Below are 13,685 nucleotides of genomic sequence, written 5' to 3' on the forward strand. Positions count from 1 at the left end.
TTCTAATTAAGGTCGTCCTTTAATTAAAGTCTAAATTAGCGGCAAACCATTGAACTGCAAACTTTACAAAAATAGGGGTTTTCTAAGAGAAATGAGCCCGCAAGTAGGCAATCCCGCGCTCCCCTCTCACATGTGGGTCGTGCAAATTTGATTGTTGTTCCGAAGGGTGAGTCGCAAGGAAGAGGGGAGGAAATGAGAAAAGAGAAAAAATCTCTCGATTTCGATCAAAACGCGGCGAAGAATGGGGAATTATAGACAACAATAAAACGGTTCGATGATTTATTGTCAGTTTTTAACTTTTGCGACTTTATCATCATTTGTTTTTTTTTTTTTTTTTTCGCGGGGGAAGTCTTCTTTTTGTTGATTGTGACGAAGAAGAAGACTTTCAAAGACAGTGACTTTTTTGGAGATAAAAAAAAACATTTTCATTGTTAAATTTAATTAAATCTGATACTCACGAAACTCAATAAGGCTTCCTAGTCATTGTAATGCAAAAAAAAAGTTGACAAGACAACATTTTTTCGATGGATCAACTAGGTCCCCGTGGTAAGAGCTGTCAAGTAGGACCTTTTCTGTCAAGAAGGACGGCAAGCCGGGAGCAATGTATAAAGTGCGTGTTTTGAAGATTTGTGGATGTTGGTGAGAGCAAACATGAACAAAAATTCAAAATATTTAAAAAAAACTAAACATTCTAAAATTCTTAAATTGGGTACTAAAGCCCTATGTCAATTTTCATGTGCAACGGCAATTTCTGATCATTTTTTTTTTCATTTTAATGCAAAAAAATAATGACACGACAACATTTTTTCGATGGATCAACTATGGTCCCCTTGGAACGGGCTGTCAAGTAGGAACTTTTCTGTCAAGAAGGACCCAAGGTTAATTTTACAAAATTGATTTAAAAATCCATTTTGAACTATTTGTGGTCGTACAAAGGGTCATTGTACTCAGAAAAATAAGCTTTATCGCTGTAAACAATAATATCAGCAATCTAAAAAAAAAAAATTCAAAAACCTAAAATATTGAAAAATTCAAAAAGTTCAATAATTCTAAAATTAAAAAAATCAATATAATTTTAAAAGTCCAATTTTGTTTAAAAAATCAAGGATGACACACTTTTAACACACACATTTAAAAAGAAAATAAACACTCAAAAATGTCAATATTGTCACTTCGAACGCAGTGCTAGATCCAAACATAGCATTCTTTCTCAAATGGTTTTTTATTTTTCAGATATTATACATTTATTTTGATTTATTCTCATTATGTTGTCATATTTTATTCTTGATTTTTTGTGTTGATATTTGCAGATATTTTTGTATTTTATATTTTTGCAGATATTTTTCAATGTTTTTGTACCTCGGCTCTGCCCGTGGTCGAGGGAGGAGGGCAAAAAAAATGGAATGACATCTGAATAAAAAAAAAAGTATTTTGAAAAAAAATTAGGCAAAATAAAACTTTTTGCGGTACGGTAATCTGGGGTGAATCGGGACTACAGTCTGAAAAGGGACAGCAGTTTTTAGAGCACTTAAAGCTTTTAAATTTGGAAACGGATGGACACACTTTGTTGGCCTGAGTCTGTTCTAACCGAAACCAACCAGGAAAATCAAAATATTGTGCTCCAACATGGTTAAAACTGCTGTCCCAATTCGCCCCATTTGTCCCGATTGACCCCAGTTCACGGAACTGTACATTGAATAAACCCAAACATGCTAAAAATGATTCTAATCGCAGGGGAGTGCATTTTCAATTGATTTCACTAGATTGCCCTTAAATTTTCATATGACATTTTGAAGTTTTTTGAATTTTTTTTGCCCCCTGGGTTTTCAGACCAACTTTGAAGGGGAAGGGAGGGGGTGACAAACACTTAAAATAAAATTTGTGCTTGCCTAATTTAAAAAAATAAGTTTTTTTAATGTATTTTTTTCTTTTTTTTTATTTTAAAGTTGTTTTTTTATTTTTATGATTTTTTAAATTTTAATGATTTTTGGATTTTTTTTATTTGTAATTTCAGATTTATTTATTTTTTTTTCATTTAAAAAAATGATTTGTTTGAAATGTTTTGTTTATTTTTTTTATATTTCTCAAGTTTTTGGATTTTTAAAATGTTATTTATTTTTATTATTGTTTTTTTTTGCATTTATTTTTTTATTTTTCCGTGCATAATTCCATTACGTTCGGTACACTCAAAGTAAAAAGTATCCTTTTTTCAAGTTCACCCGTCGTCACCCTTTAAGGCTAGTCTGCAGATCGGAAGGAAAGGGGTCAAGAAACAGCTTTACGAACGGCAGGACAAAAGAGAGGGAACCTTTTCTTGGGGCTTTTCTTCACCCTCTCTGGCTTGCTTGCGCTACCGCTGCAGCCCATTTGATTTTTTTCTTGACCGGTTTCTTCCGAAGTGCATACCTTACATCAAAAGGGTATCGAAAATGTACTGAATTTGACATACCCTTTTAAAAGGATGACACTGGGTGAACTTTGAAAAAGGATAGAAAGTATCCTTTTTGAGGAATCAAAGTACCCTTTTGAGGGATACTTCTGACTTTGAGTGTATACTATCCTGTTAGTCTACAATTTGTATCAGGGCAATATTTTTAAGAAGATCAGAAAAATAGAAGATGAGATCTGGCGTTTTATAATATGTTTGCTCGGAAAGATACCCCTTCCTACCGTCGTCGTTCCTACGTCAATTCCGCTTGAATGCGCCACTCGGATTCCTCGGAACTTTCCCCGAATTAATGAACTGGTGCTAGAAGTGCAGCAGAATTAACTTCTTTGGCCCAAAGTGTATAATTATTGTTAATGAAATGTAGTCAGTTTCAAACTTACAGTTGTAAATCTTTCATGATGTTTCTTTTTCCTTTTCATCGTAAACAATATTGTTTAAATAAATTCCCATTTCAAAACAATTATTAAATGTAATTTTTTACCCAGATTATGTGTAAAATTTTACACAGATTGCTGTTTCAAAATAACACCGATTTGACAGTTCTGTGTACAAGGCTTCTACACAGATTCTGTGTATTCCTGGTTTTGGGCAATCTGTGTCAAATTTTACAAAGAACTGTGTTATCTGGATTTTGCGTGCAATCAATAAAAAATATTGTTCAAAGCTGTTCAAAGCTGAGGTTCGATTTTGACCGTTTTGACGAAAGCAGTGTGCAAAGTTGGCAGTAATTAGTTATTTCAAATAAGCGTGTAGACCGTGCACAAAAACGTTCAAATCTAGCTGTTTCCACAAGAACGTGTAAGTTTTTGTTTACCTTGTTGACGTTAACGGGCGTTTGGGCGGGAAAGTATCGCACGTGTTACCGATTCTCTGCAAATTTTGGAGCTCCTAACTGAAAATGTGCGCAATTTTTTCCTTCAAAATCCAACATTATTCATTTCTCCTTCATTTCATCTCCCCTCGCAGACCATGGCCACCGTCAGCGAACTGGTCAATCGGATGACCCTGTCCGAGCCGGAGTTCCACCTTCCGCCGGAGCTTTGGGAGCTGATCTTCGCACACCTGGCCGGCAAACGGGTGCTGGTGATGCGCCTGGTTTGCCACCGCTGGAAGACCATCGTGGACCGGAAGCGCTCGCTGTGGGACACGTTATCTGTCTGTGTGCGTTATAGCACAACAAACGAGCGGTTCCATCCTGAGAGCTTGCCCCCCGTCACTGGTTTCTGTGTGAACTGGTCCACAATCGAAGATGTTGATTGCTGGTGGCCATCGTTCGGAGAACGTTTGACGCGTATTAAGTTGGGATATGGTAGTGTGACTTTGAACTTGGTTGTTGGGATGCTGCGACACACCCCGAACCTTACACATTTGCACCTAAGCCGTTTTAGGGAGACAAGTGAGGAGGAACCTGTGGTCGACTTTCAGCTTGAACGAATGGAGGAGCTTTACTTGGAATATTCAATTTGCGATGCGTTTGTGGAGACGTTTCCGCGGCTGCGAAACCTAAAAATGGACTTGATTGAAGGTTACCAAGAAATCACAGCTCGGCTGATGAATTTTGTCCAGGGGACGCTGGAAGAACTGGATTTTAAGGCTACGCCTTACCTGATGAAGGAAATCGCCAAGATGGAGCGCCTGAAGCTAAAAACCCTACGATTTAAGGGTGGATGTGAATTTGCAGTCCAGCTGAGTCGCATTCAACCATCTTTGGAGAAAATTTTCCTAATATTGAAAGCTTCAACGCCGGTAAGAAATGGTTACAAATCTAAAATGAACGTAATTTTTAAAGCACCTTTTTCAACAGGATTTTTGCGAAATTGGGAAGAATCTGCCCGACCTCAAGCAGCTTTCGGTTTTGATTGATCGGCAAGGATTGCTCGAACCTTCATTCCTGGCCAACATGAGCCAGCTGCAAAAACTTTCGTTAGAAAATTATTTGTTTACCATGCAATTGAACTTTGGCCCACTCAAGTGTCCCAATCTAGTGGAACTGAAACTTAATCAATTCCACCTCGTTGCCAACAGTTTGCCGACATTCCTGGCAGGTTCCAAGAATCTGCAAAAGCTATCGCTGGACTCTTGCGTTCTGGAGAGTTTGCTAGAACTGTTTACCACGTTGGTGGAACTTCCGTCGTTGCGACACCTGGAACTGAAATACCTACGTATGTTGAACAATGATTTCAATATTTCTACCTTTCAACTGACGACAAACCTGGAATCCCTCCACCTGAACGATTGCGAAAATTTGACTAACAAAATGGTCGACTGGTTAGCGACGAGTTCCTGTCGGATGAAAGAAGTACGTCTGTATCGCATGCCCCAGGTCAACGATGCTACAATACGGAATATGTGCGTCAAACTGCCCCGATTGAAGAAGCTTGCCCTACTAATCTGTTCGGTTATGGTCACCAGTGCTGAGTACATCGTGGAACACGCCCATTCGTTGGAATATTTGGAACTTAATGGCTGCTTTGAGTTTCGCCAGGCGATGGAACAGCTGCTCAAGGGTCATCATCGATACATCGAGTGTAAGTTTCACTAAAAGCTCGTTGGTTTGACTGAAAGTCGCTCGAAATTTGAAATAAAACAGTTTCCTTCAACGCAACAGTCGTCTTTTTTATTAATCTCACGCCCCGTACAGCACCCGGAACCGTTCGCCCAGCTTGGCGATCGCGCCCGCCGTCACCCGCTCGCAGTCGACGATGGCCACGTGCTGCAGCGCGTCCCCGCCAAACCGCACCAAACTGCCCACGGATTCGTCCGTAACGGGACACCGGAACACGATCAGCAGCGCCAGCCGGGGCAGCCCAAGGCAGAGCGCCAACACGACGGCATCGTCCACGGTCACCATCAGGCCCAGCTGGACCTGCCTCAACCCGGGGCACACCGCAATCAGGTGCAGCAGCATGCCCTTGCTCACGTCGCACGCCCTCAGCGTCAGATACTGCAGCTGCCCGACCCGTTCCGTCAGGCAATCCAATCCACTCTCGACCCGGATGCAGCTCAGGTGCAGAAACAGCAACGCCGGAGCCTGCTGAACCGCGCCGAACACTTCCGCCCAACTGTCCAGCCGGCAGGCGTGCATGTCCAACCGTTGCAAGGCGCCGCACCTGCCCAGGTACTCCTTCAGCCGGACGCAATCGCGGGTGTCGTTCAGACTGATGTGCCTCAGCCGCGGGTTGGCCAACCGGCCAAAGTCGATCCGGGTGAGCCGCTCCGCGTGGTGCACCGTCAGGATCTCCAGCGAGGGCATGAAGTGCAGGTAGCTGGGCGATCCCACGCCGTCCTCCTCCTCTTCCGTTGGCCTCACCGTCACGGACAGCGACATCAGATTCGGCACATTTCGACCAATCTGGCACAGGTCCTCCCTGGTCAGCACCGCTTCCGTCGCCTCAATCTCCACAAGGTCCCGCTGAAACTGCGTCAACTGGACCACCAACCAAGGCTCGCACTGGTTCTGGATTTGAACCCGGTGCAGCCGCAGTCGGTCCATCCGACGCATCGCCTCCACCAGCTTCGGCGTCAGCGCAAAAACCAGCCCGAGCAGCGAGCCCTGCGTTTCCGCCACAAACTGGTCCATGTCCCCGAAGTCGTCAAACAGCGCGTTGTCCGGCTCGAGCTGGCCAAAAAGCTTCAAATTGGGACAGATTCGGCCCAGCTGGCGATTCGCGAACGACGCCTTCAGCTGCCCCAGCCTCGGAAGTACAAAGTCCGTCAGCGTGTCATCGAAGGACCACCCGAGATCGCCCCCCTCCCCGGGCATATTCACGTCCAGGTGCAGCTGGCGCAGGTTCGGCGCCTCCCGAAGCATCCCCATCAGCACCGGAAACGGCAGCGTGCAATTGACCAGCTCCAGCCGGACCAACCGACGGGCCAGCGCCGGCCACCAATGGTCCACCGTCACGATCGTGCAGTCCTCCAACTGTGCGTTCCGCGCCGCACGGAACAGATTCTCCGGCTCGTAACGACCATCCATCCAGATGTTCTTCGGAAAGGTCAGCTCGAAGCGTTCCGCCAGGCCCGAAGACAGATCCACGATGTCACGCCAGCGCACGCACGTCAGCCGAACCCGGGCCAACGTGGCAGCGTCCAGATTTAGGAAAATCAACTCCCAAACCTCGGGCGGAAGCGAAGCTTGGTGGTCCCACTGCGTGGGTTCCGTCGGAACGGATTCCGGTTGGGCGGAAACGGCGCACGGCGAATCCATCGGTAAAACTTTTGCCACAACACAGACGACAGTCACGACAGTCAACAATCGCGTAACCTTGACAATGACAGCTCTGTTTGGAAACATTCGTACACGCTAACCAGGAACTTTGAAAATTAAATTAATTTTGATGGGTGTATCCCATTTGGCATAAAGCCATTTGGCATAATGCCGTTTGGCATAACGCCGTTTGGCATAATGCCGTTTGGCATAATGGACGTTTGGCATAACGGTCATTTGGCATAATGGCCATTTGGCATAATGGTCATTTGGCATAATGATATTAAATTTTCAAAACTATTTCAATTCCATAGACTGGCATCAATCGGCACTACAGTTTGAATAAGGACAGGAGTTTTTAGTACATTTTAAAACTTGACATTTAGAAAACGATGCACTTTTCTGAATGTTACAAAATTTATAACGGAAAAAAACGGAATCGACGTAACACCTTATAATGTGGCCCTCCTAAACCTTGCGGTTTCGTCAACGGATCCACAGGCGTGTATCGTTATTTTTGCGACAAGACTCCGCCTCCCGGGTCTCCTAAGTGTGAAGGTATGGCACGGGGAGAGGGCACATTTATAACACCACCGCTGAAAATTTAAACTTTTTCTTCAAGCTCGTCTGGTAGCTTGCTTGGGTTACATGAGAGTCGCCCGTCTCAATCTTTTCTGCAGTAGCAGCATGTGCTGCCAGAAGAGCTTAAAGAAAAAGTTGAAGTGTTATACACCGTGTTATACATTCTGTACCATTCTTAATATTTGACGAATCTTTTCGCACTTTTCGGTTCCCTGGTTGTTCCTGGGTTGTTCCCTAAAACACGAACTATGAGCTCGTGAGGTTGATGAAAAATTCAAAAATCATTAAGGGACTCAAAACTCAAAACCAAAACGCACCGATTATACGGGTTTAAATCCCATCTAAATTTTAAAGTCAAAGCGCCAGGTCCTGTCACAACCAATCAAGCTCATATTTTGAATTCGGGCTTAGTACATCCAGGGGATCATGTCCGCAAAATTTACCCATTTTGTTACATCCTACCAACATATACTCATTAACATTACAAGGTGAATATTAACAAGTGGCGCTACTTCCATTCAAATATACACAAAAGTGAGATTTTTATTTGAAATGTTAAGCATTCCACTTTGCATATACGTAGGGACAAATTAATTCACCGTCTTCAGCTTTGGATCTAACCCAAAAAAGCTGCGGGTCATTTTTTTGAACTCTCAACTGCTGACTCAAGGTTTATATTTCCTTTAAAGAAAGGAACACTTTCTAGACTTGTGACAACTGCTTAAAAAATTGAATTTTTCTTCTAAAGTTGAATTTTCTTCATTAAACAGGGGATAATGTGCTTTAGCTGTGGTCACAACTCAAGCAAGTTTTCCCTTGATTTAAAAATATTCACCTATATCAGCAGTCAAAGAGTTTTCCCTTCTTTAAAGAAGAGAAAATTCAACTTGTATCAGCAGTCAAGAGAGCTTTCTCTTCATTAAAGAAGGGAAAATTAAACTTGTGTCAGCAGTTATCACAAGTCAAGAGGATTTTCCCTTCTTGATTGGAGAGAAAACTCAAACATATAGGAATAATTCAACTCGTGTTAGAAGTCATCACAAGTAAAAAGAATTTTCCATTATTTGAAGAAGGGAAAATTCAACTTATGTAAGTAAATAATGGAAAAAATTTTTACTTGTGTTAACTACTAACACGAGTTGAATTACCCCTATATGTTTAAATTTTCTTTCCATTAAAGAAGGAAAAATTTTCTTGACTTGTGATAACTGCTGACACAAGTTGACCACAGCTGAAGCGCATTTTCCCCTGTTTAATGAAGAAAATTCAGCTTTAGACAGGAAATTCAACTTTTTTCAGCACACAGAAAATAAATTATGGTAATATTCATCAGGAAATGGTGACAGATTTTGCGTCAAAAAAAAAATGATTAATTTAACATCAGAAATTGGTGAATATTCATCAGGTTCACATTTTTACAAACTTTTTAGCTAATATTAATCAAAAGAGAGGTAATATTCAACCAACCATATTTTCAACCTTCCAAAATTCAACATTTTTCTGTGCAGTTATCGCAAGCCTAGAAAGTGTCCCTTTCTTTAAAGGAAATACAAACCTTTATAAATGTCGAACATATTTGGCTCAATAACTTAAAATAGCCCTGGGAACAATATTCAGCATGTGGAGCAACGTTTTGAACAAATGTTTCAAGTTCTGGATACCCATAGCCAGCAGATTTCAAATCAAGAAAAAAAATCTTAAAGAAAGAAATTTTAACATCATTATGCCAAATGACCATTATGCCAAATGGCCATTATGCCAAACGGCGTTATGCCAAACGTCCATTATGCCAAATGGCTTTATGCCAAATGGGATACACCCAATTTTGATCACCTACGTCAGGACGAAACTACTCAAATTTGAGGTTGAATGCCTGAAAAATTAAACTTTCAACCAATTGGGTACTAAAGCCCTATGTCAATTTTTATGTGCAAAAAAAAAATGACGAGACAACAATTTTTTTAGATGGATCAACTATGGTCCCCTTGGAACGAGCTGTCAAGTAGGAGCTTTTCTGTCAAGAAGGACCGCGAGGTTAATTTTCCAAAATTGATTCAAAAATCCATTTTAAACTCTTTGTGGTCGTACAAAGGGTCATTGTACTCAGAAAAATAAGCTTTATCGCTGTTAACAATAATATCAGCAATCTAAGCTTCATTTCATTTTCATTTTTCATGTCCCGCCCGTGTGGATCAATCGGACCGCGCACTGGACTCACAATCCAGAGGTCGCCGGTTCGAATCCCGCGGCGGGCGCTCTAAAATTCTGTGTGTAAATATGGGTATTCGGCGCCGTCGCTCCGTGCCATACTTTCATACACTTAGGAGCCCAGAGCGGCGAAGTCCTTGTAGATAAAAGGAAGACACTAGTGGTTGGTACTAGCAATGGTGGCCGACAGCTATAAAGTCAACTTCGTTTAAGCTTCATTTTAGGACCCAATTGCTACCATGCATTTTTTTTGGAAGCAGGGTACATTTTACCATATTTGCGTTTACTTTTACTGATAAGCCACTTTTAATTTAATAAGCAGCATTTTTAGCAAATGTTCTTAAAATTACCATGGTCGGGCTTTCAGTGTATACACTCAAAGTAAAAAGTACACTCAACCCCCGGTGGTTGGTCACTTTTTCGTTTGACACTTTTTTAGTTTGTACCCCGTTGGTTGGTCAAAGTCAAACTAAAAAGCAGGGTTGCCAGGTTGCCAGATAAATCTGGGAATGCCAGATTTTTCAAGTGTCTGCCAGAATAAAGATTCACCCTTCTCTGTGCCAGATATTGACAGATTTTGCCAGATTTTTCACTTTATGCCACATTTTCAAAATGAACGAATATAATAATGTGTATTTCTTAAAAAAAATGCTAATTCAACATTTTTGAGTTCTTAAAATCAGTTAAACCATCAGAACTTTCCAAACTTTTGAAATAATTTATATCCTCCCTCCCCTTCACCATTCAAATTTGTTAGATTTTCGTCTGCCAGATTTTTCCAGATTTTTAATAAATACTTTGCCAGATTTTTCAAATTTTGACCTGGTAACCCTGCTAAAAAGTGACGAACTGTCACTTTTTACACGGCGCTCACGCACACTACCAAAACAAACGTTTGGTAATGTGTGTGAACTCCGTGTAAAAGGGGTGTTAAACTAAAAAGTGACCCCGTTCGTTTGACAACAGTTGGTGTCAAACCAGGTAGAATTACCACTCGTTGCTTGCCCCATATAATCGCTGGGCGACAATGCCGACAGCGCCATCATCAGGCCAAACGGGGAACTAAAAAGTCTGCAAACTAAATGAGGTGCGCATTCATTGCTATATATCATAGGTACTCGCGATCTTAGTTTACATTAGTGTGAGTGCATCATTCCGTGCCAAGAAAACCAAAACATAAACAAAGTCACCTTCATCGGAGTGACAGAGTCAGAGATAGCGATTTTGACAACCGCACCACTACACACTCAATCGCGAGTACCTTAGGTAGAAATGATGAGCAGAGTGGTCGGATTTGTTCCGGAGAAAAACGCGTAGTTTACTTCAACTAAACTGGAGACTTTATTGAACCGCGTGCTTTTTGTAACGGATGACGCAACACCAAGCGCCACGAGGTGGTCACTCCAAATATATTGCATTTATTTCATAAGTTAATCCGTATGTGCATCCATATTTACGTGCATACACCATTCCTCTATGAATTTTATTTCAGTGTTCACAGCTGTCATCGCAAACGCGCGCACTGTTTACAAACAACAAAAAAATCAATCTGTTTCTATTACATTTTCCGGCCGAGCGATTCGCTGGCGCTCATCCGGCAATTTCATGGGCCAGCAGCTTCGTCGTAGTAAATCCGGATTTTCCATTGTTTTGTGTTGAATTTAGTGCGTGTTTGGACTCAGTAAGGCACCAGCAATCGAGATGGTGGTAACCCAGGAGGACAAGTCGATCGAGCTGCTGGACGTGGACCCTCAGGAGACGGAGGACGACGGGGCGGTGGTGGTGCTGGACTCCAAGCGGAAGGGCAAGCGCATCGTAATCAAGACTTTGACACGGCAGACGTACTTTTTGCCCGTGTTTGGCCTGGTTGATCCAGAGAAACTCAAGCCGGGCGATTTGGTGGGCGTAAACAAGGACTCGTACCTCATCCTGGAGACACTTCCGACCGACCGAGCAGTATTCGGACATTGGCGGGTTGGACAGGCAAATCCAGAAATTGATTGAGGCCGTCGTGCTGCCGACGACGCACAAGGACAAGTTCAAGAACCTGAGAATTCATCCACCGAAGTCGACCTACCTGAAGCTGGCCGGCCAGTAGCTGGTGCAGATGTTCATCGGAGACGGTGCCAAGCTCGTCTGGGACGCGTCCGCACTGACCAAGGAAAAGTCGCCGGTGGTTTAATTTCTTTTTATTTGTGAAATCAGTTTTTTGTATATTGTTAGATATGATGAAAAAAAAACGATATTGACCGCCCCTCCTCTCCCTTCTCCCCCCATGCGACAACTCGTTGGGTTGCGAACAGGTGCGCGTACTTTTTCAACTTGCTATTCGGCCCCACGATGAACGTAAAGATCCGTTCCTGCTTCAACCACTTTGTTATCTCTCGATCCCAGTTGTCCACCGAACTGCTCGGAGTCACGATCAGAACCCGCTTCACAACCGGCTGCCCATAAGGTCCCTAATTCTTCAAGGTGTAGATCAACGCCAACGTCTTCCCCAGTCCCATCTCGTCGGCCAAAATCGCTCCCAACTGTTCCGAGTCTTCGCGTTTCATTCCCAAAACCCTTCCCGCTGGTGCGGCCGCAAATGCTTAGCCACGCAGTACGGAACGCAACCCTTTGTTATACTTCCACTGATCGAGCGAAGGCTCCCGCATCATCAACGGAACAAAGTCCTCCGCAATCGCTTTTTCCCCACAGTCCCAACCAGCTCGACACCCGTGTCGACACCACAATCGGACTCCCGGCGCACATCGACTCCGCCGGCGGCCTAAACCCTCCTCTCGCCTCGAATCGAACCATCTTCACCGGCACATCATTCTCCTTGGCCACCTCCCCATCAATCCGCTCCACCAGTTCAATCTCCTTGCTCAACCGCGAACCCTCCTCCAGCTCCTCCCCCTTCACCAACCCGGAGCTCCCAATCACCTTGCCGTCCTCGTCGCCCAACGTGACGCTCTTCCCGCCCACGATGGTCAACGTTCCGTCGCCCTCCCACGTTTTGTGCTTTTTGGTCGTTATATTGCCCCAGCACACTTGCGTCGTCGTTGAAGGAAACAAACAAGTGACAGTTCTGAACTGTCACTATCCACACTGAACAAAATTCATTTCCGAATATCGTGCAGATAAATAATATTTACGCTTGTATTTACGATATTTACGCAATATTTACGGAAGTAAATCCAATGCGCTACGGATCAACCATGTGCCCAACCCCGTGCCAAGCGCAACACACTTTGTTGTTGTTGTTTTGCAGCTCTGACAGCTGAGCGTGAGGTCGACAGGGGGTTCGGCCGACTAGGTCGACGCGATGACTACTACAGGGTTGTTCATCTCAACAAGAAAGCCATGGTGCGCATTTTTTGGCACGCTGTCATTTGCAATGACAGATAGCGGGCGCATTTTGATTTGACATTTTCAAAAGGTCCTTAGCGCCAGTTGATAACAAAGCGGTTTTTTATCGATTCTCAATCAATTTACGAATGATCAAAATCAAAAATGCTTTGAATTATTCATCTGCACGTCCTTTAAATACTGTTTACTGAAAAAATAAATAAAAGTTGATTTGTTTTAGTTGCGGAAGCTTGAGTGCTTCGGAGGCTAGTACGGAGTTTGGAAGGAAAGGGGTCAAGAAACAGTTTTACGAACAGCAGAACAAAGGATGGGGAGCGATTTCTTGGGGCATTTCTTCTTTGATTTCTGTTTTATTTGGTAGTCAATTAAAACAAGTTTGATTAACTTAACAAACTAACGTTTATTGACACGACTGTACTGCTCGGCACTCGGATACAGAATGAATGAAAAGTGAGAAAGAAAGAGAAAGCGCGCGTGAATGAATGACGTTTGTAGGGAGTGTCCATAAACTACGAAACTATGGCATGGTAATAAATAACGTAATACAACAATTTCTTCACCCTCTCTGGCTTGCTCTCGCCGCCGCTGCTGCCCATTTGATTTTTACTTGACCGGTGCCTTCCAAAGTGCATATACAGCTAAGCTTTTTGTTTTTTGCCCACCGCGGGGGCTTGTTTCGGTGGCAAATTAGCGGTGGGGATGATGAAGTTTTTTTAAGGTGGCAAATTTGATCTCGGTATTCATGAGCCGGGTGCAAATTTGATTTGCACCCCAGCGCTGCAGATGACCATACCCACTTAGAATTTTGGATCGAGCCTCGACTCGATTCAGGCTCGATCTCGAGCCAGATCGACTCGAGGCTCGAGCCAAAATTCTCCAAGGGGG

General features: G+C 43.2%; 3 protein-coding genes across 3 annotated transcripts; 2 read left to right on the top strand and 1 right to left on the bottom strand.

Moving 5' to 3' along the window:
• The first annotated feature begins 3,236 nt into the window (after positions 1-3,236).
• Positions 3,237-5,063, top strand: LOC120420209 (uncharacterized). The gene is made up of 3 exons (XM_052711647.1): positions 3,237-3,349; positions 3,416-4,195; positions 4,254-5,063. The coding sequence occupies exons 2-3, from the start codon at positions 3,419-3,421 to the stop codon at positions 4,989-4,991; spliced, it is 1,515 nt and encodes a 504-aa protein (XP_052567607.1). The 5' UTR covers positions 3,237-3,349; positions 3,416-3,418; the 3' UTR covers positions 4,992-5,063.
• A 12-nt stretch (positions 5,064-5,075) lies between these two features.
• On the bottom strand, positions 5,076-6,656 carry LOC120420241 (uncharacterized). The gene has a single exon (XM_039583229.1). The coding sequence runs from the start codon at positions 6,654-6,656 to the stop codon at positions 5,076-5,078; it is 1,581 nt and encodes a 526-aa protein (XP_039439163.1).
• Positions 6,657-10,838: 4,182 nt separating this feature from the next.
• On the top strand, positions 10,839-12,543 carry LOC120420211 (uncharacterized). The gene is made up of 3 exons (XM_039583198.2): positions 10,839-11,345; positions 11,404-11,540; positions 12,147-12,543. Exons 1-3 carry the CDS (start codon positions 11,148-11,150, stop codon positions 12,541-12,543), a joined length of 732 nt encoding a protein of 243 aa, XP_039439132.1. The 5' UTR covers positions 10,839-11,147.
• Positions 12,544-13,685: the final 1,142 nt, after the last annotated feature.

Source organism: Culex pipiens, chromosome 1 (genome assembly GCF_016801865.2).
Source record: "Culex pipiens pallens isolate TS chromosome 1, TS_CPP_V2, whole genome shotgun sequence".
NCBI classification, from domain to species: Eukaryota; Metazoa; Arthropoda; class Insecta; order Diptera; family Culicidae; genus Culex; species Culex pipiens.

What these genes read in the sequence shown, in the direction of transcription:
- LOC120420209 (XM_052711647.1), top strand. Translation starts at nt 3,419, where the DNA reads ATGGCCACCGTCAGCGAACTGGTCAATCGGATGACCCTGTCCGAGCCG. An exon ending in TATTGAAAGCTTCAACGCCG is followed by an intron (nt 4,196 to 4,253) that starts GTAAGAAATGGT and finishes CTTTTTCAACAG; the next exon opens with GATTTTTGCGAAATTGGGAA.
- LOC120420241 (XM_039583229.1), bottom strand. Translation starts at nt 6,656, where the DNA reads ATGGATTCGCCGTGCGCCGTTTCCGCCCAACCGGAATCCGTTCCGACG.
- LOC120420211 (XM_039583198.2), top strand. Translation starts at nt 11,148, where the DNA reads ATGGTGGTAACCCAGGAGGACAAGTCGATCGAGCTGCTGGACGTGGAC. An exon ending in AACTCAAGCCGGGCGATTTG is followed by an intron (nt 11,346 to 11,403) that starts GTGGGCGTAAAC and finishes CCGACCGAGCAG; the next exon opens with TATTCGGACATTGGCGGGTT. An exon ending in TACCTGAAGCTGGCCGGCCA is followed by an intron (nt 11,541 to 12,146) that starts GTAGCTGGTGCA and finishes TTTTCCCCACAG; the next exon opens with TCCCAACCAGCTCGACACCC.